This window comes from Coenobita brevimanus, chromosome 66 (assembly GCF_032717465.1).
Source record: "Coenobita brevimanus isolate Jiangsu-jjx chromosome 66, ASM3271746v2, whole genome shotgun sequence".
NCBI lineage: Eukaryota > Metazoa > Arthropoda > Malacostraca > Decapoda > Coenobitidae > Coenobita > Coenobita brevimanus.
The window spans coordinates 36,320,204-36,347,982 of NC_137019.1; the positions used below are offsets into that span (position 1 = coordinate 36,320,204).

At 42.2% G+C, this 27,779-nt stretch overlaps 1 protein-coding gene across 1 annotated transcript in view; it reads left to right on the forward strand.

The window, feature by feature from the left end:
- The window catches only part of LOC145405241 (neuronal acetylcholine receptor subunit alpha-10-like), a 91,550-nt gene that overhangs the window by 41,128 nt on the left and 22,643 nt on the right, over positions 1–27,779 (forward strand). The window contains exons 3-7 of the mRNA XM_080276662.1: positions 3,853–4,036; positions 6,953–7,169; positions 9,882–10,016; positions 10,348–10,559; positions 25,628–25,811. Of these exons, the coding sequence (XP_080132788.1) occupies positions 3,853–4,036; positions 6,953–7,169; positions 9,882–10,016; positions 10,348–10,559; positions 25,628–25,811 (932 nt within the window). The remainder of the gene's footprint in view (positions 1–3,852; positions 4,037–6,952; positions 7,170–9,881; positions 10,017–10,347; positions 10,560–25,627; positions 25,812–27,779) is intronic.

The following is a 27,779-nucleotide window of genomic DNA, read 5'->3' on the forward strand; positions in this document are numbered from 1 at the left end:
TCTTCCCAAATGCACTCGACAGAAAGAGGAGAGGTGATCACTTTCTCTCCTTGGTTTTACTCTCTCTCTCTCTCTCTCTCTCTCTCTCTTAAACACACACACACACACACACACACACACACACGCACACGCACACTTTTTCCGAGAGCCAAATTTGGTTTAGTGGTGTTACCTGTGGATTAGCATTTTTCACATTAAAGAGGGAAAAAAAGAAAAAGTACCCTAGGAGGATTCCTGGGTACTCGGAAACCCACTGATGAGCCCGAATCCTCGTTGGGTGTGGAAACTCCCTAACACCTTTTCCTAAGCGATTTATTTGACTGATTACACCTTACTAACCACTTCTGTGTCATTTAAATAATTAAAATACCATTATAATCAGCACAAATAACATACATATTGATATTAACCAGCCGTATCAAAAAATAAATCGCTAAGAAAGAGGTGTTAGGGACCTTTCTTAACTGACGAGAATACAGACCAAGGAGGAAATGGAGGTCAATAGTAAGCGTTATCTTTTTTTTTTTTTTTGCTAATCACTGAAGATCCCAAACACTTTTCAGCCCACTTGATGACCAGGTGTAGTAAGAAGGGAGATTTGGTTGGACTAGTAACCAAGGAGATTCATTTCTAATCATGTTTTAGGCTCATCGAATTTCATGGTACACCCATTTAGTTGGGGAAAGGGGGAAGGGGCGAAAGTCTGTCACTTGGAAACACACCAAACCTAGTAACCAAGGAGACTCATTCCTGCCTCATTTCTAATTTTTTTTTTTTTTTTTTTCTTTTCGTCATTGCAAGGCCAAGATGCAATAATTAGAATTCTCATCATGTATAGTTAAAGAAGATTGTTGCAGTGTTAAAAAATAAGATTGGACCTTAATGAAAAATAACTAGAGGGACACTCAGTGAAGTGTATCTTTCCGACAAGGGCAACATAATTTCAAAACCACTCTTCATAATGGATTAGGTTTTCTCATCACTAATTAGGGTTTCACAAAAAGTGTTTTCCGGATCCAGAATCTGTAATACGATCCGGGTCAGTCCCAGAAGTTAATCGATTGTTCCCTGGGACATGGGCTATCTTCCCACCGAATTTTGTCCAGATCTCTCTTAGTTTTTCAGTAATCCTGCAAACAAACAAACTAACAAACAAACCATCAAACAAGGGTGAAAATATACTGTCCTTGTCGGTGAGAAAGATCATTTACTGTATACCTCTTAGGCCTCAACCTTTGCTAGACCTGTGCCTAGAATCCTATACTTCATTCACCTTAACTTGGCCCAGATTTTCGTCCTTTTGGAGCTTACTTCATGTAGCTCAGTGGCAGAGAAAGACAATGCTTCGGCTCTGCCTTCATTCCATGGCACCTCTTCGTGACTAGCACAATATTCCAGTTTTAATGGCTTGTTATAGCTCAGCTTTCAAGACAGAGAGATGGCAATTTTAGGAAAAGTTAAAGTGAACAGAGGATACTGTTTTGAGTTGATCCTGAAGTTGCTATAGTTCCTTCACCTTAACTTGGCCCAGATTTTCCTCTTTTGCAAGTTATTTCACGTAGTTTGATGGCAGATAAAAGACAGTGCTACGACTCTACAGTATATCCATTCCATAGCCCTTCCTCGTGACTAGCATCATAATCAAGTGTTAATCTGTTTTTACAACTCAGTATTCAAGATGGAGAGATGGCACCTTTAGGCCTAGTTAGAATAAAAGGAGTATAATGTTCTCTATCTCTGCCTTATCACAGCTGCACTCAGTTTTAATATGCAGAATCCCCATCCACCCCCTCCCCCTCCGCTAAGTCTATATATTCTGTTTACTGTCACTTGGTCTAAAATTTCCATCTCTCCATCTTGAATGCTGATTTGTAACAACAGAACACTACCCAAAGAGTTACGGAAAGGAAAAAAAAAAACTATATCTCCCTTATTGTCCTTCTGTGCTACGGGAAATAAGTTTAAAAAGGACGAAAATTTCCGCCAACTTAAGCTGAAAGGACTATAGGAACGCCCCCTGAGACCCCCTAGGAGAGCCTGGGGAGGAGGACCTCAGATTGGCGTTAGTAATGAAAGGGCTAACGAGAGTACTTTAAGGCTTTCGATATCAGAGAGAGAGAGAGAGAGACTAATCATCTGCAAATTGTCACTGGAATAATCTCCTCTAAGACTGTACGTATGAAGTCCAAAGAAGTTGTTCATGTCTTATCAGTCTCTTTAATTAATAATATTATTCATTTTTTATTATTATTTTTTATTATTATTATTTTTACTATTATTATTAATTTTATCATTATTATCCAACATCATCATCAGTAGTAGTAGTAGTAGTAGTAGTAGTAGTTGTAGTAGTAGTAGTAGTAGTAGTAGTAGTAGTAGTAGTAGTAGTAGTAGTACTAGTATTTATTATTGTTTTTCTTTCATCATCATCTCTGTTATTTGTACTTCCCCAAACCTCTCCCCTCTAAGAGACTATCAACATTAGTCCAACATTTTTTGCCATATAGATTTTTTCAAGAGCATTTCCTTTTCTGCTTCCATCCTTTCTGCCTTCCTTCTTTCTTCTCTCCCTTCGTCCCTTTCTACCCTCTACCCTTCCCTCCCTTCTCTCTACCCTTCCCTCCTTACTGTTGACGCCCGATACTCAGCATTGACCATCAACATCAACGTACTGGTCACTGACGAAAGGGAGTCACCTGGATACCTCACCATCCATTCTTCTTGCTCACCATTATCCACCCTTTCCCAATAACTTTCATTCCTTCCATCATTCCCTGTTTTTTGCTACGCGTCCTTCTTTTATTCTTGTCTTCGTTTCTTCATTCCTACCAATTTTGACCCTTTTTCTTTCAACCTCTTTCCGTCTATCTTTCCTCCTCTCTTCTTCCCTCCTTTCCTCCTTGGCTGCTCTCCTTCTCGCCCTTCTTTCATTCTTGTCTTCATTCCTTCCCTTCTTCCTCATTTCGACCTTTTCTTTCAACACTCTTTCCTTCAACCTTTCCTCTTTTTTTCTTCTTTCCTCCCTCTCTAAGTTCTCTTGTCTTCGCGGTGCTACCAGCACTATCAACTCCTTCCTTTCTGCACATGTTCTCCCTACCTCCCTTCCGTCCTGTCGTCCTTCCTTCCTACCTATCTATCTTCCTACATCCTAGCTCACTATCTATCCGTCTTTCTTCCACCCCTCCCTAACCTCTCTCCTCTCCCCATTGCTGACTCCCAATACTCACCACCAGACATCAATACCTTCCCTCCTACCTTCATCCTCCATGCCTCCCATCTCCTATATATTCTTTCCTTCTCACTTTCCATGCCTCCTCATTTCTCCCCACTCCCTCCCCAATCTCTCCCCCTCTTTCCCCAAATATGTGACTCTTGACTTATTAACTTCAGTCTTTCCTTCTTTTTTCCCTTCTTTCCTCCCTTTTTCGATGCCTTCTTTCCTGCCTACCCTCTCCCCTTCTTTCCCTAGCTATGACGGGCGTTAGTCAGTCTCCACTATCAACACCACGCTGATAGTTATCGCTGATAGAGAAGTCACCTAGCTATCACAATTTGTCTTTTTACACCTTTCCTTCCTCCAATCTTCCCTCCCTCTCTCTTCCCATCTCTTCTTCTCTCCTTCCATCCATCCTTGTCTCCATCCATCCATCCCTCCTCTCCATCCTTTAATAACCTCTCCCCTTCTCTCATCATTGTTGGCGCCCAATACTCAGCCCCCACAGTCAACACCAACGCAGGGGAAGCAACTTGTTTGTCACACACTATATCAGTCTATCTTTCCTCCATATCTTACCTCCCTCTCTCTCGCTTCTTCTCTCCTTCCTTCTCTAATCTCCCTCCTTCTCTCCCCAGTGCTGACGCCCAGTACTCAGCCGCCACGATCAACACCAACGTGATAGTGACGGCTGTAGGGGAGGTCACCTGGCTATCCCACGGCATCTATAGGTCATCGTGTGATATGAACGTGGAGTACTTCCCCTTCGACGTACAGAGCTGCAAGATGATGTGGGCTTCCTGGACCTACGATGGCTACCAGGTGAGACAGACAGACAGACAGACAGACAGACAAACAGAGAGACAGAGAAAGAGAGACAGAGAGAGACAGAGACAGAGACAGACAGACACAGACAGACAGACAGAGGTGAAGAAGGGCACAAGGAAGCTTTGAAGGACGAAGGAAAGAGGAAAATTGGTTTGCGTATTGGTGAGTTAATGGTGTCGAGTGCTGAAAGAGAAGAGAGAAATTAAGGTGGGAAAATGGGAAAGAGAGAGAGAGAGAGAGAGAGAGAGAGAGAGAAATGTAGGATAGTAAGGAGGGCATAACCAAAGGAGTTCTAAGAGACAAATATGATAAGACAAGAGCACCTGATATTAAAGAAAGAAAAGAGAAAATAAAGCAAGAAAGAAGGAAATAAAGGGAATTAAAAGAAACAGGCGAGAGAAAGAAGGTGGGAAGGGGAGGAAGGATGAGGAAGAGGGTGGTGGACTGAAGTAGGCGAGATTGGGAGGAAGGGAGGGAGGGAGAATGTGAGGAATGAAAAAAGGAAATGGAATGAGTAATGGATGAAGGTAGAAGTGGAGGGAGAGTGAAAGTAACTGGACTAAAAGAGAGAGGGAAAAGAATGGAACAGAAGAGGAAAAAGTGGAAGGAGGGGAGAGAAAGTGGAGAAGGGAGGGAAGAAAGACAAGAAACATTTTTAAAATCGCACCCTACCATTCAGTATTGGAAATGGAAGGAAATGATTATATACGTACTGGATAAGCACTTAAGTGACACCCTTGTGGCTCACAGGAGTCCCATATAACAAATTGCCTACTACTTATTTTCCCCTCCTATGTCACCTTTAAGACTTCAGGTACGACGCAGTTACTTGGTCACCTAGACGCACATCCAACACACCCCCAAACGCACCCCAGACACGCTATCACATACTCTTTAAGGCCTAACTGTATATCGTATCCTTAGAAAATAAACAGATTTAATGAAGACGTGAGTGAATGAGTGAGTGACACAGTTAGGGACACACGTGATTTGGCTACCCTTTTCGATGCTACAAAAATAATGGAAAAGGAGAGTTGTGAGGGAGGGATGGAGAGAGAGAGAGGTAATAGATGAAGAAGGAGAGAGAGAGAGAGAGAGAGAGAGAGAGTGTGTGTGTGTGTGTGTGTGTGTGTGTGTGTGTGTGTGTGTGTGTGTGTGTCTGTCTGTCTGTCTGTCTGTCTATCGTTGCCTGTCTGTCTTTGCCTGTTTGTCTGTGTCTGTGTTTCTCTGTATGTTTGTCCGTCTGTGTGTGTGTGTGTGTGTGTGTGTGTGTGTGTGTGTGTGTGTGTGTGTGTCTGTCTGTCTGTCTGTCTGTCTGTCTGTCTGTCTGTCTATCTTTGCCTGTTTGTCTGTGTCTGTGTGTTTCTCTGTATGTTGGTCCGTCTGTGTGTGTGTGTGAGTGTGTGTGTGTGTGTGTGCATGAGACAGACAGAGAGACAGAGAGAGAGAGAGAATGAAGAGATAATGAGAGAAATGCCAGCACTACCAGAAGCTCAGCAGCCGTGATACCTTTGACCCACCTGACTTCATGACCTTCCAGCAAGAGTCATTAGAGCAGGATTATCTGAAGCTGCGTGACGTCTGTGAATAATACACGAGTAAGTATTCTCAGGCAAACTTATGCTTCCCTCGCTGTCGTCACTCCGAGCTGGTATTGCAGGAAGAGGGAGATACGTGGGTGAATATTCTGCATGCTCAGTTCCTTCTTCCTCCAAACACAGGTCATTCTTATGCCAAATCAGTCATGAGTTTGTCTGTGAAAATCATTTTGTCTCACCTAACTCCTGTCTAACATACTGAAGCGTCTTTTCTTTATTTTTTTCATACAGATTTTTACATATTACGATTCTTTTTTTTTTTTAATGATTGTGTAGTATTTTTTATTACAGAAAAATTTATTAATGGGAAACTGTACGGCATTGTGAGGTAAAACCAGGATTCCAGGGACTTGAATGATGTGTGAATGTGTGGCTCATTTCACTCGACACGGTGCTGATAGGTATACTTCTGTACTTTTTCTTGCATTGTGGATCATTACCTTAACCCATCTTCTGCTAGAATAAAGGATGATGATGATGATGATGATGATGATGGTGATGATATGATGATGATGATGGTGGTGGTGATGATAATGATTCTAGCTAACCGGAAAGAAGAATGATCTTTAACAGGAATATTATCTCCAGCGCTTCTTATACCTTCTCCTTCCACTCAGGTGAACTTATTTATATAGACTGCAACATTTCTAAATTTTTTGGTTAATGGAGAAGAGATTTTTCGAACCCATGGTGTAAGATTTAGCCTCCAGTTACAAAAGATCCTTCAAGACCGAATATAATGAATTGATAGAGGCAAGGCTAAGCAAAATCATACCTCCTCTGACTGGAGGTATATACTGTATAATGCCATTTTCTCCCATTTATCTGGATTTAGGGAAACAGATTGACAGTGGTGACATGTCCAGCTACCCATCTAACTAGGGTTCTATCTGATGGGATTAGATTATAAAGAATACTATTTAAATCACTGCACTGTCGAGGTGTCCTCAAAAGCCAAATCGAATCACCTGATTGTAATGAAAAGAAAATATAAATAGCCTCATTGTATGAAAGTAATTAACTGCAACGAAAAAGGATTATTATACTTGTTTTATTTTAGCTTGGCCCAGAATTTCGCTCTTTTGCAGCTTATTGCACATAGCTCAGCGGCAGAAATAGACTACGCTGCAGCCCTGCATGTTTTCCACAACACTTCATTGTGGCTAGCAGCATAGTCTAGTGTTAATTTATTGCTACAGCTCAGTATTCAACGTGGAGAGGGGGAAATTTGAGGTCAAGTTAGAGCAAAACGAGTATAGTAACGAAACAAGAACAGTACTGATTTTAACACATTTTTTCCCTTGCCCTTCAGCTGGACCTAGTTAAACAGATGGACACGGGTGACATGTCCAACTACCAGTCCAACGGGGAGTTCGACCTGATTGAGTTCACAGCAGCCAAGAACATCACGTATTACTCCTGCTGCCCTGAACCCTACCCAGACATCACCTTCACCATCAAGCTCAGACGCAGGCCTATGTTCTATGTGTTTAATCTCATCCTTCCCTGCGTCCTTATAAATGGCATCGGTGAGTTTAATCTTTTTCATTTTAATATACATTTTCTCCAAGTTTTCCTCCCCATCTTAACCACCAGCCTCAGACGCAGGCGTATATTTTGCTTCATAATCTTGTCCTTTCCTGCGTCTTCATCAATGGCATCTGTGAGTTTAATGTCCTTCATTTTAATACCCATTCACTTCACATTTGCTTCTCACCTTAACCATCAACCTTAGACGCAAGCCTATACCTCGTGTCTTTCATCATACCCTTCCCTGTGTCCTTGTGAATGAGATAGATGAGTTTGCTATCTGCATTCTTATTTCATTTTATTTTTTGAGACTCCCATAAATATTGTCCTTTTTATGCATTCCCAACGTCACCCTTCCTTGCGTCCTTATGTAGGTGATTGGTGAATATGTAGCAAGGGCTGCCAAGAATATGTAAGAATTATTCCTTGTCCTCAGTCTTATCAGAATACAACCTTCACAGTCATTCTCAGATACAGGTCCTTCTTGTAGGTATTAAATCAACCTTTTCTGCCTCATTAGAAACGACGTTGGTAAGTTTCTGGCTATTCTTTATGTCTTTCATTTCAGGGTCTTTTACCTCACGTTTGTTTCGATTTTTGTTCAATTTTCAGTACCTTTATTTTTTATATCCTTTTGTACATTTTTAATCTCATCCTTTTCTCCATCTTTATAAGTGAGATTGGTGAGTTACTTTTTTGAGTTTCTGCCTCCCTTGTTTATTCTTTTTTCCTGTTATATACATTTTTTAAAATTGAAGTTTTTATTTATACCTTCTCAACCTCGTCCCGTCCTGTGGCGTTTTATATAACATTTATTGTTATATAGAATTGATGATTTTGCTTCTTGCCCCTTTATAATTTTCCATTTCCTCTGCATTTTATAACCTTATCCCACTCACACTCACTCACTCTCACTCTCACACACACTCTCACTTTCACAGACTCACACTCTCACTCTCACTCACTTCTCTATTTCCTTATCCGTCCTTAGCAATAAGCTCGGTAAGTTGAGGGTGCAGTTTTCAGTTTCGTTTATGTTACGGATTTTTTTTTTTTTGGGGGGGGGAGGGGGGGAGCTATCATAATGGGGCTCCTCAACCTTTACCCACTGGCATATCTTAACACCAATCAGTTTCTCTCTGGCTATATATGTATGAACAATCAGCATCAAAACTTATGTCTTCATCTCCAGCTTTTCTCTCCATGGATTTCATAAGTAAGTCTGGATAACGTGAAACAGATCACACGAATCACTTTTTTGGCCACAGATCATCAGTGCCGTCCAATTTTCAATGTTCATGGACGAAAAAAAAAAAAAAAACAGGAAAGGCAAATTTTTTTTTCTATTGCACATAAACTACAAGCAATATCATGATTGTCATTATTGTCAGTTTTTATAACTTCTTGGCTGTGGTTGTTGTTGTGGTTGCCAGAAAGGTACAGCCACGAGGTTGTGTTTGTAGTTTGTAGGTTGAAACAAACTGAGGAGCTGCCTTAACCAACACATGCCTGATAATGTGCTTAAATGAATAGGGTGGCGAGGAAGACGGCTTCACCTCACAGATATCTTCTCCTGACTAGATCTGTGTCGTTTTGAAAAAGAGTGCTACTGGGGAATCAAAGGTAAATATGTTCGATCCATAGTGTCCGATCGCAAATTCATATATTGTTAAACTTATATCGTTAAGTGTGTGCTTGGTACAAAGACCCTATTCATTATCCTCTCCACCAGCCAATTTCCCAGATCTCCAGGCCCCTGAAAATGGTAAGGTTTGCACTTTATATTCTATTTACAGGAAACTCGTTTTTAAAATCCTAGAACTGGAAAAGCAGACATTACGAATCTTATTGTCACTTCTGAAGTCTGTATCTCTTCTCATCAAACATTATGCCCGTCCAGCTGAACACTTCCTCTTTAGGGATAGCTGTAGGAAATCTAGTATTATAAGTCTTGGTATATCCCTAGACCTGTATTTTTTTCTTTTATAAATATAACAAGAAACATACAGTGAAAGAATTTAATCTACTGTATATCTACCTTGGTCGTTGATATTATTTTTTTTGTTGTTGCACATTCTTTCTCCCTTTGGGGCTAAGATACGAATAAATGAGTGTGTGTGGATGAGTAAATTGGGAGTGTGTCGTCCTGTCTCGGCTACCTCCCTTTCTTTGGGGGAAGCAGTCTAGGTATATAGATAGATAGATAAGATAGATAGATAGATAGACACTGTTATACCTTACCCACTCATCATCCTCAAACCACAAAAGTGCCAGAAAATGATGGGGGTCGATTTTTTTAATATTACACTGAAATTCTCCACTTCGTTCTAATTTTCCCACAAGCTCAGAAGTTGCATAAGTTGAATGTACTCGTAGCTAAGGTTGCTAAGGCTGTTGCAAGAATTTGTGTGGTTGGTTCACGGTTTCAGTTGCAGTAGTTTCGAAGCTTCATGATATCACTATAACTCATTTATAATAACATGACGAAGATCCCTAACCCCTTTTAGTTAGGTTGATGGCCAAGTGTAGTCAGACTGAAAGATTGAGTGCCTAGTAACCGAGAAGGCTCATTCTTATAACAAATACCAGCTGAATTTTTTAACACTACAATTTAGTATTCCAGGTTGTAGGAATGGCCTAGCTAAGTCAGATGAGAACAGACCTACTTACATACCTACCTACCGACATACTTACGCCTCCTCCTCCCACAGCTCTCCTGGTGTTCTATGTACCGAGTGAGAGTGGAGAGAAAGTGACGTTGGGCATCTCTGCACTCCTCTCCATGACGGTGTTCCTCATGACGATAAGAGAATCACTGCCACCCACTGAGAAGACGCCGCTGATTAGTAAGATTAAGATTCATGAGTAACATTACCTTAGTCTTCTTCTGCAAATATCGGTGAGTCTTCGTGGTAGGGAAATGGTTAAGATTTATATGAACTAAACGGACTGTCAGATCCATGCCTATAGAGGAAGTCGCAAAATAGTAGTAGTAGTAGTAGTAGTAGTAGTAATAATAATAATAATAATAATAGTTTCATATTCATTTTCAGATCTCTTATATGTTTTATTCTCTTACTTAGACAATGTTATATTCAGCATAGGAATAACCCTTTGTTGTCATATTAGGCACTAAAGCATTCTCTCTCTCTCTCTCTCTCTCTCTCTCTCCACCAGGTCTGTACTACGGCGTCACCATCTGTCTAGTAAGTCTGGCCTCGGGGATGTCTGTGCTCACCCTCAACATCCACCATAGGGGCGTGAGAGGCACAGAGGTTCCAAGAGTAATCAAGAGGCTGGTCTTGGGTGGAATGGCCAGGTTCCTCTTCCTCCACTTCCACCCGCCATCCGCACCTCCACCACCTGAGGAGAAAAATGTCCACATGAATGTGAGTGGAATTTACATAGAGTTAGTTTGTGTTGGTTTCTTTTCTTTTCTGTTAATTCTACCTAAGATTCAGTTCCTTTAGTGAGAATGATAATGATGATGATGATGATGGTGATGATGACGAGGACATATGGAATGAGGAAATATGTATAAGAATGTTAGATACTGTGCATATATATCTATTTACATGTCTGTCTGTCATTGTATTGATGGTTTAACTTTTATGGCTATGGATTTTCTTTGTTTTCGGAATCTACCTCACTTCCATCCTGTGCGCATAATATAGGATTGAGAAGACGATAAAGATGATTTTGGTAATGATAATGAATGACATATGAGGAACTAGGAAACAGTATGCATAATTAGAATATGACTTTAAGAGAAGTGTGTGTGTGTGTGTGTGTGTGTGTGTGTGTGTGTGTGTGTGTGTGTGTGTGTGTGTGTGTGTGTGTGTGTGTGAATTCTTAGTGATAGTGGTGTTAGTATTGGTTACGTGGTTGTGTTAGAGATGGTGTTGTGGCAGGAGTTGTGGTGGTGGCAGAGGTTAGTATGCATGTGGTGGTGTCAGGAACAGTGGTGGTAATGGTGGTGGAATTCGTAGAGGTGATAGTGGTGGCAGTAATGGGGGTCGAGGGTAAAATTATGGTAATGTGAGTATGGTGATGGTGATAACGAAAGTAGTGGTAGAATTAGTGATGGTGGTAGAGGTAAGAAAAGGTAGTGGCAGGGAATGGTGACTAAAGTAAATATGATGGTGATATTAATGGCAGTGGTGGACAACGCGATGGTGGTGGAAGGGGTTATGACAGAGTTGGTGCAAGAAATTGTAGATGTGGTGGTGGTGTCAGAAGTAGAAATGGTGGCAGTGCTCTTCATATGCAGTGGTGATATTGGGAAAGATCGTGATTGAGATGGTGGTGGTGATAATGGTATTGATATTGATGGCAGAAGTGGTGACAGAACTTAACATGGTGGCAGTACTCTACCATATAGCAGTGATATTGGTGACAGTCGTAGTTACAGTGGTGGAAATCAGTGGTGTTGGCTCAGGTGAAAATAATGGTAGTACTGGTGATAGCGAGGGTATGGGGATTTTTTTTAGTGGTGGCCAAAGTTGAAGTGCTAGTAAATATGTTAAATACTTCAAGATATGGCGGTGTTATAGGCGATAGTTTTGGAATTCTTGGTGATAGTAGTAGTAGTAGCCGTAGTAGTAGTAGCCTAGTAGTGATGGCAGAAGGTCTAATATTGAGAGAGCTTGGATAGTGATGATACTACAAGAACCAGCTTTGGTGATATTGATGGTATTGGTGGAAATATGGTTGCTAGTGGCAGTGGTGATGGCATTAGGAGTAGTGGTGATAGTAGTGGAGATAGGGAAGAGGGGATATGGGTGGTGATATGGGTGGAAGTGGGAGTGGAAGGGGAGTGGTGATAAATGGTGGAAAGGGTAGTGGTGGTATAGGTGGTAATATCAGTGGTTGTAGAGGAAGTGGTGATGGAAGGGGAAGTAAAGATATTGGTGGTGATAGTGGTGACTGTGGTGGGAGTGTTGGTGGAAGGGGTAGTGGAGATAGTGGTGATAATAGTGGTGACAGTGTTGGTACTGGGAGGGGTGGTGGAGGGAGAACTGAAGATATTGGTGGTGGTACTGGTGATAGTGTTGATATTAGGGGTAGTGAAGGGAGTCCTGGAATAAGGGAATGCAGAGATACTGTTGGTGATATTGGTGGCAGTGGCGGTGGTATTGATGGCAGTGGTGGTGGTATTGGTGGCAGTGGTGGTGTTATTGGTGACAGTGATGGTGGTGGTATTGGTGGCAGTCGTGGTGTTATTGGTGGCAGTGGTGGTGGTACTGGTGGCAGTGGTGGTGGCATTGGTGGCAGTCGTGGTGTTATTGGTGACAGTGGTGGTGGTACTGGTGGCAGTGGTGGTGGTATTGGTGGCAGTCGTGGTGTTATTGGTGACAGTGGTGGTGGTACTGGTGGCAGTGGTGGTGGTATTGGTGGCAGTGCTGGTGGTATTGGTGACAGTGGTGGTGGTACTGGTGGCAGTGGTGGTGGTATTGGTGGCAGTGGTTGTGGTGGTACTGGTGGCAGTAGTGGTGGTATTGGTGGCAGTGGTGGTGGTATTGGTGGCAGTGGTTGTGGTGGTACTGGTGGCAGTGGTGGTGGTATTGGTGGCAGTCGTGGTGGTATTGGTGACAGTGGTGGTGGTACTGGTGGCAATGGTGGTGTTATTGGTGGCAATGGTGATGGTATTGGTGGCAGTGGTGGTGGTATTGATGGCAGTGGTGGTGGTATTGGTGGCAGTGGCGGTGGTATTGGTGGCAGTGGTGGTGGTATTGGTGGCAGTGGTGATGGTATTGGTGGCAGTTGTGGTGGTATTGGTGGCAATGGTGGTGGTATTGGTGGCAATGGTGGTGGTGGTATTGGTGGCAGTGGTGGTGGTATTGGTGGCAATGGTGGAGGTGGTATTGGTGGCAGTGGTGGTGGTTTTGGTGGCTATGGTGGTGGTGGTATTGGTGGCAGTGGCGGTGGTATTGGTGGCAGTGGTGGTGGTATTGGTGGCAATGGTGGTGGTGGTATTGGTGGCAATGGTGGTGGTGTTATTGGTGGCAATGGTGGTGGTGGTATTGGTGGCAGTGGTGGTGGTATTGGTGGCAATGGTAGTGGTATTGGTGGCAATGGTGGTGTTATTGGTGTCAGTGGTGGTGGTATTGGTGGTAGTGGTGGTGGTATTTGTGGCAGTGGTGGTGGTATTGGTGGCTTTGGTGATGGTGGTATTGGTGACTATGGTGGTGGTGGTATTGGTGGCAGTGGCGGTGGTATTGGTGGCAGTGGTGGTGGTATTGGTGGCAGTGGTGGTGTTATTGGTGACAGTGGTGGTGGTGGTATTGGTGACAGTGGTGGTGGTGGTACTGGTGGCAGTCGTGGTGTTATTGGTGACAGTGGTGGTGGTACTGGTGGCAGTGGTGGTGTTATTGGTGACAGTGGTGGTGTTATTGGTGACAGTGGTGGTGGTACTGGTGGCAGTGGTGGTGGTACTGGTGGCAGTAGTGGTGGTATTGGTGGCAGTGGTTGTGGTGGTACTGGTGACAGTGGTGGTGGTATTGGTGGCAGTGGTGGTGGTATTGGTGGCAGTGGTTGTAGTGGTACTGATGGCAGTGGTGGCAGTCGTGGTGGTATTGGTGACAGTGGTGGTGGTACTGGTGGCAGTGGTGGTGGTATTGGTGGCAGTAGTGGTGGTATTGGTGGCAGTGGTTGTGGTGGTACTGGTGACAGTGGTGGTGGTATTGGTGGCAGTGGTGGTGGTATTGGTGGCAGTGGTGGTGGTATTGGTGGCAGTGGTTGTAGTGGTACTGGTGGCAGTGGTGGTGGTATTGGTGGCAGTCGTGGTGGTATTGGTGACAGTGGTGGTGGTACTGGTGGCAGTGGTGGTGTTATTGGTGGCAGTGGTGATGGTATTGGTGGCAGTGGTGGTGATGGTATTGGTGGCAGTGGTGGTGGTATTGGTGGCAGTGGTGGTGGTATTGGTGGCAGTGGTGGTGGTATTGGTGACAGTGGTGGTGGTATTGGTGGCAGTGGTGATGGTATTTGTGGCAGCTGTAGTGGTATTGGTGACAGTGGTGGTGGTACTGGTGGCAGTGGTGGTGGTATTGGTGGCAGTAGTGGTGGTATTGGTGGCAGTGGTTGTGGTGGTACTGGTGACAGTGGTGGTGGTATTGGTGGCAGTGGTGGTGGTATTGGTGGCAGTGGTTGTAGTGGTACTGGTGGCAGTGGTGTTGGTATTGGTGGCAGTCGTGGTGGTATTGGTGACAGTGGTGGTGGTACTGGTGGCAGTGGTGGTGGTATTGGTGGCAGTAGTGGTGGTATTGGTGGCAGTGGTTGTGGTGGAATTGGTGGTAGTGGTGGTGGTAATGGTGGCAGTGGTGGTGGTATTGGTGGCAGCGGTCGCGGTGGTACTGGTGGCAGTGGTGGTGGTATTGGTGGCAGTGGTGGTGGTATTGGTGGCAGTGGTGGTGGTATTGGTGGCAGTGGTGGTGGTATTGGTGGCAGGGAGTTAGGGGAAAGAATCGACACGACATTATCGGAATCCCTTGGTCTCTTGGGCTGGAGTGAGAGAGCTTCGGTGGGGATCGTACTGACAGAGAGAGAGAGAGAGAGAGAGAGAGAGAGAGAGAGAGAGAGAGGAGGTAAGTCAATATACAGAAACAAAATGAACAGAAATGCAAGTGAAGGAAAGGTGAAAATTATTCACAATATTCATAGTTATACAGACCACACAGACTTTACGGTCCAATGGAGTTGGTTCGGTCTTACAGTATCGCAGAAAGGTCTCTCCCCAGCCCTCCACGCCCTCCGGTAATAAGCCGTACAGGAAAAAGAGAGAAGCAGTATCTAGCAGGATTTAAAGAAGCAATCTAAAGGAAATTTTATAGGGTGGGTAGCAAGTAGTAGTAGTGGTGGTGGTGATAGTAGTAGTAGTAGTAATTGTTATTGTTGTTGTTGTTGTAGAAGTAATAGTAGTACCAGTAGAAGTAGTAATAGTAATAGTAGTAGTTGTTGATATTGTGTGTGTGTGTGTGTGTGTGTGTGTGTGTGTGTGTGTGTGTGTGTGAGAGAGAGAGAGAGAGAGAGAGAGAGAGAGAGAGAGAGAGAGAGAGACTGGAAATAAGAAACGATATAATGACAAGGTAACTGATTATATGCAATAGATTGCAATTAAGTAAAAGGCGTGTGTGTGTGTGTGTGTGTGTGTGTGTGTGTGTGTGTGTGTGTGTGTGTGTGTGTGTGTGTGTGTGTGTGTGTGTGTGTGTGTGTGTGTGTGTGAGAGAGAGAGAGAGAGAGAGAGAGAGAGAGAGAGAGAGATTAAAACAAGTTGACTAAGAGAAAATTTACAAGTATTAAAACAAAGTCGGACATAGAAAGCAATGTAAAAAACTAGAGTGGCACTCAGTGGGGCGCATCTCTCCGACAAGGACAACGTAATTTCTAAATCACTCTTCATAATGGGTTAGGTTTTCTCATTATTGATTAGGGTTTTGTAAAAAGTGTTTTCAGGATCCAGAATCTGTAATACGATCCGGGTCGGTCCCAAAAGTTAATCGATTGTTCCCTGGTACATGGATTATATACTCACCAAAATTAGTCCAAATCTCTCTTTTAGTTTTTGAGTAATCCTGCTAACACACAAACAAACGGGGGTGATAACATGCTCTCCTTGTCGGATAGGGTAATTTTGGTGAGAAAAATGTTAACAGATACATAGACTACACAGACCTTACTGTCCTTCAAAGTTGCCAGGCCGAAATACTAATTGAAACTCCACTCACTCTCTCTCTTTCTCTAATTACAAAACTTGATGAAAAGGGCAGCAACAAGGGAGTGAGACAGACAGACAGACAGACAGAGAGGGAGAGAGAGAGAATGGGTGCTTTTAATAAACGAACTTCAGAGAGAGAGAGAGAGAGAGTCATTCTGTCCCTCAGTGCTCATCCTTCGCCATTTATTTTCTGTCGATTCAGGAGCTGCCAGTTTGTGTCAGTGATATTATGATCTTTCATTATTGGCACATCTCAGCCCATCCGTTTTATTTTTTCCATATCAGAACAATTCTTTCTATATCTGGACAATTCTTTCTATATCTGGACAAGTCTTTCTATATCTGGACAATTCTTTTTGTATCTGGACAATTCTTTCTATATCGGGACATTTCTTTTTCTTTCTTGACATTTCATTCTATATCTCGACAATTCTTTCTATATCTGGACAATTCTTTCTATATCTGGACAGTTCCTTTTTGGACAGTCTTTCAATATCTGGACAATTCTTTTTATATCTGGACAATTCTTTTTATATCTGGACAATTCTTTCTATATCTGGACAATTCTATCTATATCTGGACAATTCTTTTTATATCTGGACAATTCTTTCTATATCTGGACAATTCTATGTATATTTGGACAATTCTTTCTATATCTGGACAATTTTTTATGTATCTGGACAATTCTTTTTATATCTGGACAATTCTCCATATATCCGGACAATTCCTTCTATATCTGGAAAATTCTTTCTATATTTGGACAATTATTTCTATATCGGGACAGTTCTTTTTATATATGGACGGTTCTTGATATATATGGACAATTCTTTCTTTATCTCAACAATTCTTTCTATATCTGGACTAGTCTCTTTATATCTGGACTATCCTCTATATCTGGACAATTCTTTATGTTTCTGGACAATTGCTTCTATATCTGGACAATTCTGTCTATATCTGGACAATTCTTTTTATATCTGGACAATTCTTTCTATATCTGGACAATTCTTTCTATATCTGGGCAGTTCTTTCAATATCTGGACAATTCTTTCAATATCAGGACAATTCTTCTTTCTATATCTGGACAATTCTTTCTATTTCTGGACAATTCTTTATATATCTGGACAATTCTTTATATATCTGGACAATTCTTTTCACTGTAGAACTTTTTCAGTTGGTGGGTTTATATACAGCGTTCAATTACTTCTTCACTACCAAATTCCTCTCTCTCTCTTTCAATCACTTCTTCAATACCAAATTCCTCTCTCTCTCTTTCAATCACTTCTTCACTACCAAATTCCTCTCTCTCTCTTTCAATCACTTCTTCACTACCAAATTCCTCTCTCTCTCTCTCTCTCTCTCTCTCTCTCTCTGGCCACTTACAAGTTTTGGGCCCCAAGCAAGTTGAAAATGTGAACAACGATAATTTTCTTGGTATTGACACAGATCTCGCTTAAAGAAGAAAAATTATGTGTGAAAATAATACTAAGTACTTGCTGATCAGTGTTATATATACTTTAATTTTGCTGTAAATAGGGAAAATAAAATATCGGACACCTTCCAATTTTTCACTGCCTGAGAAGTGCTTGTATTCCCTTTATTGACGGCTAAACAGAAAAGCAACATTCTCCGGCTCCTACTTAATATTATGTCAAAGCTATTTTCTCCCTATATCTATATACTTCAAGCCCGATTTATTTTGATATTACAAAAATTATCATGTCAGTATTTTAAACGCCCTGGTTGCCCAAAACACTTAAATGGCCACGTTGTTTTAGACTATTTGCCTTTTAAGGACGCTTAGTTATTTTGATCCAACTTCTGCAAGATGATTTTTTTTCAGCCGACAGGAATTCCGAAAGTAAAAGGTTAAAAATAAGTTCGGCTAGCCTTTGAAATACCACAAATTCATTCACATCACGAACATCGTCTAAATTTAGCTTATATATATAGTGGCTCGCATACAATTCTTCTCCTCCACTCCGCTGTGTGATTTCTCGCGTATTGTGGGGACGGTACAGTTGACTTCATCACTTCTACCCTACATCATTCGTTTCCTACTGCCACTGCCACGCCCCACGCCCACACCAGCAGCCTGAGCTGTCTCTGTAAAACACAAGATATCGCTAAATGAGTTGCTCGTGAAGATATATTTGCAAATCAACCTCTGTAATACCGAAGAGAATTCATGTCAGCAAAGGAAGTTAAATGTCCCAAGGTGTCTGATCTACCCAGGTGTAAATTTCCCTGCGATACACTACAAAGAGGAATTAATCGTTTTGTCTTCATCTAACTGAACTGGGTCACTTGCACAGTTGGAATTCTTAGTTGAGTGAAATTTGATGACTCAGTGATGATGTAGGAATGAGTCTCCTTGGTTACTAATTAAATTAACTCTCCAACATGATTCCACGGCCATAACTTGAACTACAATGGGACATGGATTTTTGTAAGGTTAAAACGAACACACAACCCCTCCCCCAATTTAAAAAAAAAAAAAAATTAAACCCGAAATACTGACGTTTACAAATAATACAAATTTAACACCATTTTCATCAAGACCAATTTTTGTCGACTTACTAAAAACAAAGAGAGAGAGAGAGAGAGAGAGAGAGAGAGAGAGGAGCAGCAAAAGCCCATCCAGATACTGAACGACGCAAAATGGAATCGAGTCAAATATTTATATCAAGGAAAAACTTTAAACTTACAGTACCGAGAAAAAGGAAAAATAGCGAGAGAAATGGAATAGTGAGCGAAGTGCTGGAAACCAATGAACCGCATCGGGTGGAAAGGGTTTGCAATTATGTAAAAGGGCTGACTGATTAAGAGAGAGAGAGAGAGAGAGAGAGAGAGAGAGATTTAATATAGCTGAAGAAAAAGAGGGAAAAGAGAGAAAAGACTGGTAAGAGGGAGGGAGGGAGGGAGGGATTTAGGTATAACTGAAGTAAAAGAGAGAAAAGAGGCAAAAGATAGGTGAGAGACAGACAGACAGACAGACAGAGACAGACAGACAGACAGACAGACAAACAGAGAGAGAGAGAGAGAGAGAGAGAGGGAGAGGGAGAGAGAGGGGGGGAGGGGGGATTTCATAGAGCTGAAGAAAAAGAGGAAAAAGAAAGATTGGTAAGAGGGAGGGACGGAGGGATTTAGGTATAACGAAGGAAAAAGAGAGAAAAGAGGCAAAAGATTGGTGTGTGAGAGAGAGAGAGAGAGAGAGAGAGAGAGAGAGAGAGAGAGAGAGAGAGAGAGAGAGAGAGAGATGAAGGGGGGGCAGGCAGACTGGCAGAGGCAGAGAATGTGTGGAAAGTGTTGGCCGATTGAAGGTTGGGGTGAGTGATTAAATGATGATTGAATGAGAGAGAGAGAGAGAATCTGTGTGTGTGTGTGTGTGTGTGTGTGTGTGTGTGTGTGTGTGTGTGTGTGTGTGTGTGTGTGGTTAAGCGATTTATGTTCTTGACTACGGTGACTTTTTTTTTTTTTCATGTTTTATTTTACAACCCCCAGCCAAATTTTATTCCGCTAAGGAGAGACGCCCGCAGTGTTGGCGTTGTTAGAAGCAGTCCTTATTAACCCATTCAGTACGATGACGACCTTGTTGTTGCTACTGTCAAAAGTCTTTATTTAACACAGCTAGCACCTCTCGTAGTAAAGACGTTGTTCATATACCTTAACCTTGTAAATAATTGTGTCTTATTTACCTCACCATTTCAGTAACATATTTGTGTAATCATTTCCTTCATCCTTCAGACAATTTTCAGTTTGGTAAAGACCTCTAGTATACAAGGAGTCATAAGGCTATATGTAAACACTCCGAACCTAGAGATCTCTCCTAGACGTAATAAAATGAATGGATGGTTGAAGGAGATCTTTAGAATTATATCCCCTGGTTGAAGAGGTTTAATTTTAGGCCACATGGTCGGCTTGAAAATGGGGTCATGGTCGGAGGACGATCTGCAATGGGTTCTAGTCCCACTGAATGTTACTGAGTCTGTGGGATGGACGATTACAAGCTAACGCCAGTCCTCAGTAATTAAATCTCCACCATAGCACTGTTTTCTACCACCATCTTCCATTTCACTGTTTGTACCTTGTATCTCTCCTCCTCTTGTCCACTATACCATTGGCTCCTACAGCTATATTTTTGTGTTTCACCGCTATTGCCTTGTGTCTGTTCTACCCCTCTCCACCATACCAATATCTGCTAGCATGATCTTCCGTTTCACCACTTGTGCTTTTTATCTATCCATCCCTCTCCCCTAAACCACTGCCCACTGCCACTATCCTCTTTTGGCCATCAAGGCTTTGTATTTCTGCTTTCTTCCAGCTCTTGCAGGACGGCAACAGGCTGAGGAATATTGCATGAAGGTTGCAAAGTGTACAAAGTTGTATCTGACAGGCGAGGAGAAGTACACCCTCACTGTCTGCTATCAGGGCTGTCTTTGGCTACGCAACTCTTTACTGGAATACTTAGTCCACGTGATATAGACGAGTAAAGTCACCATGTACATTGAGGGTGGCAGGGCATTTTAGTTATCTGTATATTGAGTGAGTTTAATATGAAATAGAATTGATTACTTGCACATTTGGCTACGTATTTTATACCAAAAAAAAATCACAAGAGAAGGCTGTAACTTTACTGTACTTGTGCCTGTAAACTTTAGGATCTACCCTCCAATCCTAATAAGCTTTTCTGTTATACCTTTTACCTTTGATACATTCAGTGCTTAGCTGGAGTAAAATGACCGTTTAGCAAAATCGACAGAAAGTTTCCCAAATACTTTTCACGAGCGCTTGCATCAGACGGGAATTCTAAAAGGTAATCGCTAATAGTGAATATATATATATATATATATATATATATATATATATATATATATATATATATATATATATATATATATATATATATATATATATTTCTTTGGGTTCTGATTCTCCTCTTTACGAAAAGCTGGTTAACCTAAGACAGGGACTCGATAACGCTTTTAGTCATCGTCATCGTCATCATCGTCATCATCATCGTCATAATCATCATCATCATCATCATCATCATTATCACGTTTTTTCCCTACCTTGAGGATATGAAGCAGGAACAGAGAATGCACAAACGCGATAACGCTGAGTAACAATAAAGCCATAAAGCCGAAGCAGTGAAAAAAAAAAAAAAATGAGGTTGAGGAGGCAGGAAGGCATGAAGAGAGTTAAGCAGGAGGTTAATGCCACAGATCTTCACTAGAGCCTGATGGAGCGTAATCTATCGCCGCCCTTGGGAAATAGCAAGGAGTGGTGGGGGCGGCAGGATGAGCCAGGAGGAACAGGATGGAAAACGCCAGACTTGAGACTAGGGAAATAAGAGGGATGTAGGAGGTTAGGTTAGGTTAGGTGAGGTGAGGTGAGGTGAGGTGAAGTTAGCTTAGGCTAGGTGAAAGTAGGTTAGATGAGATGAGGTTTGTTCAGGTCAAGTGAGGTTAGGTTAGGATAGGTGAGATTAAGTTAGTTGAGAAGAGGCTAAGTCAGGGTGAGTTAGGTTAGTTAGGTGAGATGAGATTAAGTTAGATTAGTTATGAGAAGTGAGATGAGGTGAGGTTAGATGAGGTGAACCTGAGTCAGTTTAAGTTGGGTTAGGCAGAGTTAATTTAGGTTACATTAAGTTAGATTAGGTCAAGTTTAGATTGGGCTGGGTGTAGATGAGGTTAGGTTTGGCTTATTTTAGATTGGATAGCAAGAATAAAACAGAAAATGTAACTGGACCAAAGGGGTTAACGCTCTCAGGCTCCTGTGACTCACTCTTACCCAGATGTATTTCTCTAACGTCAGCTGGACCATAGTACCAGAGCTGTCCCGAGAAGGAGAGGGTTACTGGTAAGCTCAGTTGGTAGAGAGTTGGCCTATAGTCCTAACGGACCCGGGTTCAAATCCCGCTGGGGGCAGGGAACAGTTTAAGGATTTGAATTCAGGAAAATCAGACTTTACTCATTTACCAGAAGACCCGCCGACATGTCGTAAAAATACCCCCGCTAGTACCAATACACCAGTCCTGTATGAGACAGCCCTAGCATGTATTCAGTATGGACGGTGGGTGTTAGCGCAGAAGTGGTGACATGTAGAGGTGTACGGTACGTAGGAGGACTACTGGACCTTGAAAGTAGGCTGTGAAGCCTATGCCCAGAGTCGGTCACATAAAAAAAATAATAATAAAAAAAAAAATAACACTCTGATTCATATGATTCACATTTACGCTCCTGTGATTCGCTGTCAACTGAATATTATCTTCTGACATGAGAATACTAGTCACCCCGATCATGCCAGTGTTAATAGTACCAGTTTAAGAGTCTTCAGGCTCTGTCATAAACTGATCAGGAGTGAGTTTCAGAAAGCAGACTGAGCATGAAGTTAAATGAGAGAGGGTTAACATAGGAATGAAGGGTGAGGAAGAGATGGTAAATAGGGATAAAAGGGAAGTGAATGGTGTAGAATATTAATGAAGGGTGAGGAACAGAAGTCAAGAGTGAAAGATAAATGTGAAGAAAACATGGATTATGAATCGAGGGTGAAAAATACAAATGAAGGTGAAAAGGAGAGTCAGCAAGAGAAAGTAGATGAAGACTGACGAACAAAAGAGTAGTGAGGATGAAAGAGAAATGAAAGTGAGGAAGAAACTCTGCACAATTGGTAATGAATACATGGGATTTATATGAAAGATAATGAGTGAGAGGCTGAATATGCGTGAAGGGTGGAGAAAAGGCAGTGAAGGCGAAAGTATGTGAGAGTAGCGTGAGAATAGCAGCAGCAGCAGTAGTAGTCAATCAATCAATCAATCAATCGTCTTTATTTCGTATCTCAGTAATAGTAGTAGTAATAGTAGTAGTAATAGTTGTTGTTGTTGTGGTGGTGGTGGTGGTGGTGGTGGTTTTTGTGTTGTACCCCGGTCCTTCTGGCCAAGCAGCAGCCTACTTGTGTCAAACAGTGCTTTGCCATGGTCGGAACAGGGTCCTTCCACATAGCGAGGTGCATTGAAAAGGGAGACCCAGCCCCCAGGAGGATGAACTGCATGTAAGAAATGTGTTTGGTTGTAGTCTCAGTCCTGACTTGACTACTTGGTAAATCTGGCTGAGTTCTCTACGGGGGAGTGTTGTGCAAGGCCAGCTACTGTGTCTAGGCCTCACATCGTTCCCAGTGTAGTACCTCACGGAACGATGGGAACTACCCACCTATTACCATTTGGGTGGTGTAACGAGTGCTACAACCTGCCCAAGGGTGACCCGGGACTGTGCAGGGCAGGGGCGTCCATCTTCCCTTAGCCGAATACATGTTCTGATCGCAAACCCTGACTGAAGATTATACTCCTTTTACTCTAAGTTGGCCAAGAATTTCCATCTCTTCATCATCATTCCTGAGTTGTAACAAGTGATTAACATTATGAAATGGTGCTAATCACAAAGAAGTGTTGTGGAAAGGATGTAGAGCCACAGTATTGTCTTTATCTGTCACTGAGCAACAAGGTATGAGCTACAGAGGGACGAAAATCTGGGCCAACTTAGAGTAAAAAGAGTATAGTAATGAAGTGTCAAGAGGTGTATGAACGTGAAGTGAAAGGGGGTTAAAGAAACGTAAAAGTGACATGTACAGTAGTTTATGTATGATATGTGAGATAGTGATGGAAAGTGAAAATTAAATGAAACTGAAGGGAGGTGATTGGATTGTCATCAGTCATTATCACCATCGTCATCATCATTACAGTTATCAACACCATTTACATCGCCATCATAATTATCATTATCATCATCATCATTATTATCATCATCATCATCATCATAAATATTATTGTCAGTGTTTATCATTTTCTTTATCACCATCATTTTCATCATTACTAGCATCATTTTCATCACCACCATTTTCATTTCATTGTTGTTGTCACTACATTCATTTTCAGTTCATCATCATTTTCATTTCGCTGTTTCCATCATCTTTACCATTTTCATCATCCTTATAATAAACCCATTTTCATCATCACAGTCATGATCACCATCATCTTACCTTAGTTACGAGTGTTTGAGGTCATTAACTGTGTGACCTGACGGTAATTTCCCTCTTAATGACTCCTCAGCTGCCTCATTGTCCTTATCACCTCCCTTGGCCAAGTGGCTGGTGATGCTTTCCTTCATTTCAAAAGCCAGTTTGTTTTACTTTTTTTCGTTCCTCAGTTTTTCAGGTTAGAATTTTTTGCAGTTTCCTTCTTCGTGTTTTTTCCTTATCTAATTTGTTCATGTGCTCCGTTTTTCGTGTTTTCATTTTTTACGAATCTTATTTTTTCTTTTATTTCCTTTTTTTTTATTGCGAATTTCTTCTCTTGAGTTTTCTTCGTGTTTTTTTTTTTTTGCGATTTGTTTGTTTTTTATGGTTTCATATTCCCCTTTTTGGTGCTTTTGTCATTTCCTTGTTCCGTTATTTCATTTTGCTTTGGTTTCCCGGTTTTAGTGATTGATTATGGTGTTCTTTTTGTGTTTTTCGTGTGTTTTTCATTTTCCGCGTATTCGTGCTTTCGTACTTTCCTTTTATCGTTGTGTTGTTTTATTTATTACCTTTCGTTTAGTAAACTGGGGTGTATTTTTTTATGAATAGCTTCCCACGTCAAAGACACTTGCTTTTGTTGCTCTCACTCTTACTATATGTTCATCAGACATCTCATCTCATTCCAGTTCTCTAATCTCACCCCAACCCCTTAACCCTAATCTCACGGCAACCCACCAATCGCATTCCAACCTCCTAATCTCACCCAACACCTTATTCTCACTCAAACCCTTTGTTCTCACTCCAACTCCCTAATCTCATCCCAACCCCCTAAACTCACCTCAACCCCCTATACTCACCTCAACCCTTATTCTCACCCCAACCCCCTAATTTCAACCCAACCCCCTAATCTCACCCCAACCCCCTAATTTCAGCCCAACCCCCTAATCTCACCCAAACCCCTTATTCTCACTCCAACCCCCTAATCTCACTCCAACCCCCTAATCTCATCCCGACCCCCTAAACTCACCCCAACCCCCTAATCTCACCCAACCCCTTATTCTCACTCCAACCACCTAATCTCATCCCGACCCCCTACTCTCACCCCAACCCCCTAATCTCACCCAACCCCTTATTCTCACTCCAATTCCCTAATCTCATCCCAGCCCCCTAAACTCACCTCAGCCCCTTAATCTTGACTTCAACCCCCTAATCTCATCCCAACCTCCTAAACTCCTCTCAGCCCCTTAATCTTAACTTCAACCCCCTAATCTCATCCCAACCTCCTAAACTCACCCCAACTCCCTAATCTCATCCCAACCTCCTAAACTCACCCCAACCCCCTAATCTCATCCCAACCTCCTAAACTCACCCCAACCCCCTAATCTCATCCCAACCTCCTAAACTCACCCCAACCCCCTAATCTCACACAACCCTTTATTCTCACTCCAACCCCTTAGTCTCACTCCAACTCCCAAATCTCATCCCAGACCCCTAAACTCATCCCAACCCCCTAAACTCACCCAACCCCTTAATCTTACCCCACCTCTTATTCTCACTTCAACCCCTAATCTTGATCCCAACCCACTAATCTCACTTCAGCCCCATAATCTCACCCAACCGCTTATTCTCACTACAACCCCCTAATATCACGCCAACCCCCTAAACTCACCCCAACCCCTTAATCTTGACTTCAGCCCCCTTATCTCACCCCAGCAACCTTATCTCACCCCACAGGACACTCGGCCGGAGCTTGGGGTGCGCCTGTCTCCCATGAGTGCAGAGAAGTTCCATATGACTGATGTAGACAGTGTGGACCTTTACAACGTATCGCCCAAGTTCCACCCACGCCGACACCCACACCCACCACACAACTTTGACTGCACACCCGCGCCCACACCCGCAGCCACGCAGACCTCAGGTGGGTGACGAACTGACAAGGAAAGCACCCAAACTCATTCCCACAGGCTACGGCACGCAACCATCAATTTCCATACCCAGGCCCCTAAACCCCTTCATTTAGATAAAGTACTTTATATTTTTTCTGCTACTTCCAGACGATTTCATTCAGCTTCGGTAGGACATATTGTAGTGGAGTTCGTGGAAGTTGTGTTTTACTTCACGAGTATTAAGTTTTCGTAAAACTGAATAACAACATACAATAGTAGCAAAAGCTAAATTACAAAGACGCCACTGTAGAAGGGATTAAGTTTTAGAGGTAAACAGTGCACCATCAAGATACACACACCATAAATGGATGACATGAAACAGTCAATTTACAGATCCTTGTCCCCATATCATTTCTAGATATTACCTGAACGGGGCGACTGCTTGCAAGGAAAGTACCTATACTAATTTTTCCCAGGACTACGACATCCAGCTTTCAATTAACATACCTAGGTCCATATTTTCAGTTGTAGGTGAGCGAAAAGGAAAGCACTCAAAGACCCCTTGGGCTACATCGCGTAACGATCAGTTTACATATTAAGGTTCTTTTTTTTTCACAGGCTGTGATAATGATAATAATAATAATAACTAGAAGACTGCAACTGTCAGAGACAATTACTTATCTCCATCTATGAGAATGTTGTTTTTTGTAATAACTCAAAAGCCGTTGGTCACGCTGCCACCAAGAGACTACAGACTTGGTCCAAGACCGGGCAAAACTTATAGGGCGATGAAGTGCCTCATTTATACTTTGTTTTTTCCCATATGGAAGAGCAACTGGAAGGTGCTGAAAAGTGGGGTGTCCCAAATATCATAATGTCACGCCAGAATGACCATATTTTTTCCATACAAATGTTTTGAAAGTAATTTTATCACAGGCTTTCCTTCCATGCTCATGTGTCTGTAATAGTTTTGGATTAAACTGAGGTTGAAAATGCATGACTTTTAGACAGTTTTGGATCTGTATCCTAGGAAAGTAGGTCGATGTCACTGGAACTGGGTCAGAGCAATAGGGTCATGGTGCTGTACGTCCTCAGAAAGTATTACGGAAATCGCAGAAGAAGAGTGACGGAATAATAATAATAATAATAATAATAATAATAATAATAACTAGAAGTCCGGAACTGTTTCCCTCTGAAACTGTCTCCCTCTGTCTGTATTTCCTGCTAGCTATGATCTCCATTCTTTCAAACGCAGTGTATCCACGCATCTGGAAATGATCGGATCTTGAATTTGGGTCTCTCTTGTATTTTGTTCTTCTCTTGGAGGGAAGGATTATTGCGGGCTCGTGGCCTTTGGTTCCTTCTTCCTAGCATAAAAAAGAAAAAAAAATCTGTCCCATGAACAGTCATTAGTCTCCACCTACTGTTTCTTAGTGACCCTGACCCCCTTGGGGAGATTTGGATTTTTTTTTTTTTTTATCAGCAATGGCCCTTGCCAGGACACATAGCCTGGGCCCTACAGATTACTTGCGCAGACTACAGTTCTCCTGAAATCATCGGGAGACTTTGAGGCCGGTATGATAATAATTAGTTGCGTATTTTTATTGTATTGCCTCAATATGGAAGGTTTGACATGTGGTAAGGTATATGTAATATAAACAAGATCTGAAGACCCTAAGGTAACTTCCTGTGTAATCTCAGCAAGGGATCTGACAAAGGTGTCGAAGAACGTATGTGTCTGCTGCTGTTTCTTACAATGACCTTGACCCCATTGGGGAGATTTGGATTTTTTTCTATCAGCAATGGCCCATGCCAGGACACAAACCTGGACCCTTCAGATTCCTTGTGGGGCCTCCAGTTCTCCTAGAATCATTGCGAGACTCTAAGGCGAAAATACTAATAATACCAGCAAAAACAATAGTCTTCACCTACGTAGCAGGTGGAGACTAATAATAATAATGACGGCTACAGATATCTCCACCTATGGTAATGGGTGGAGA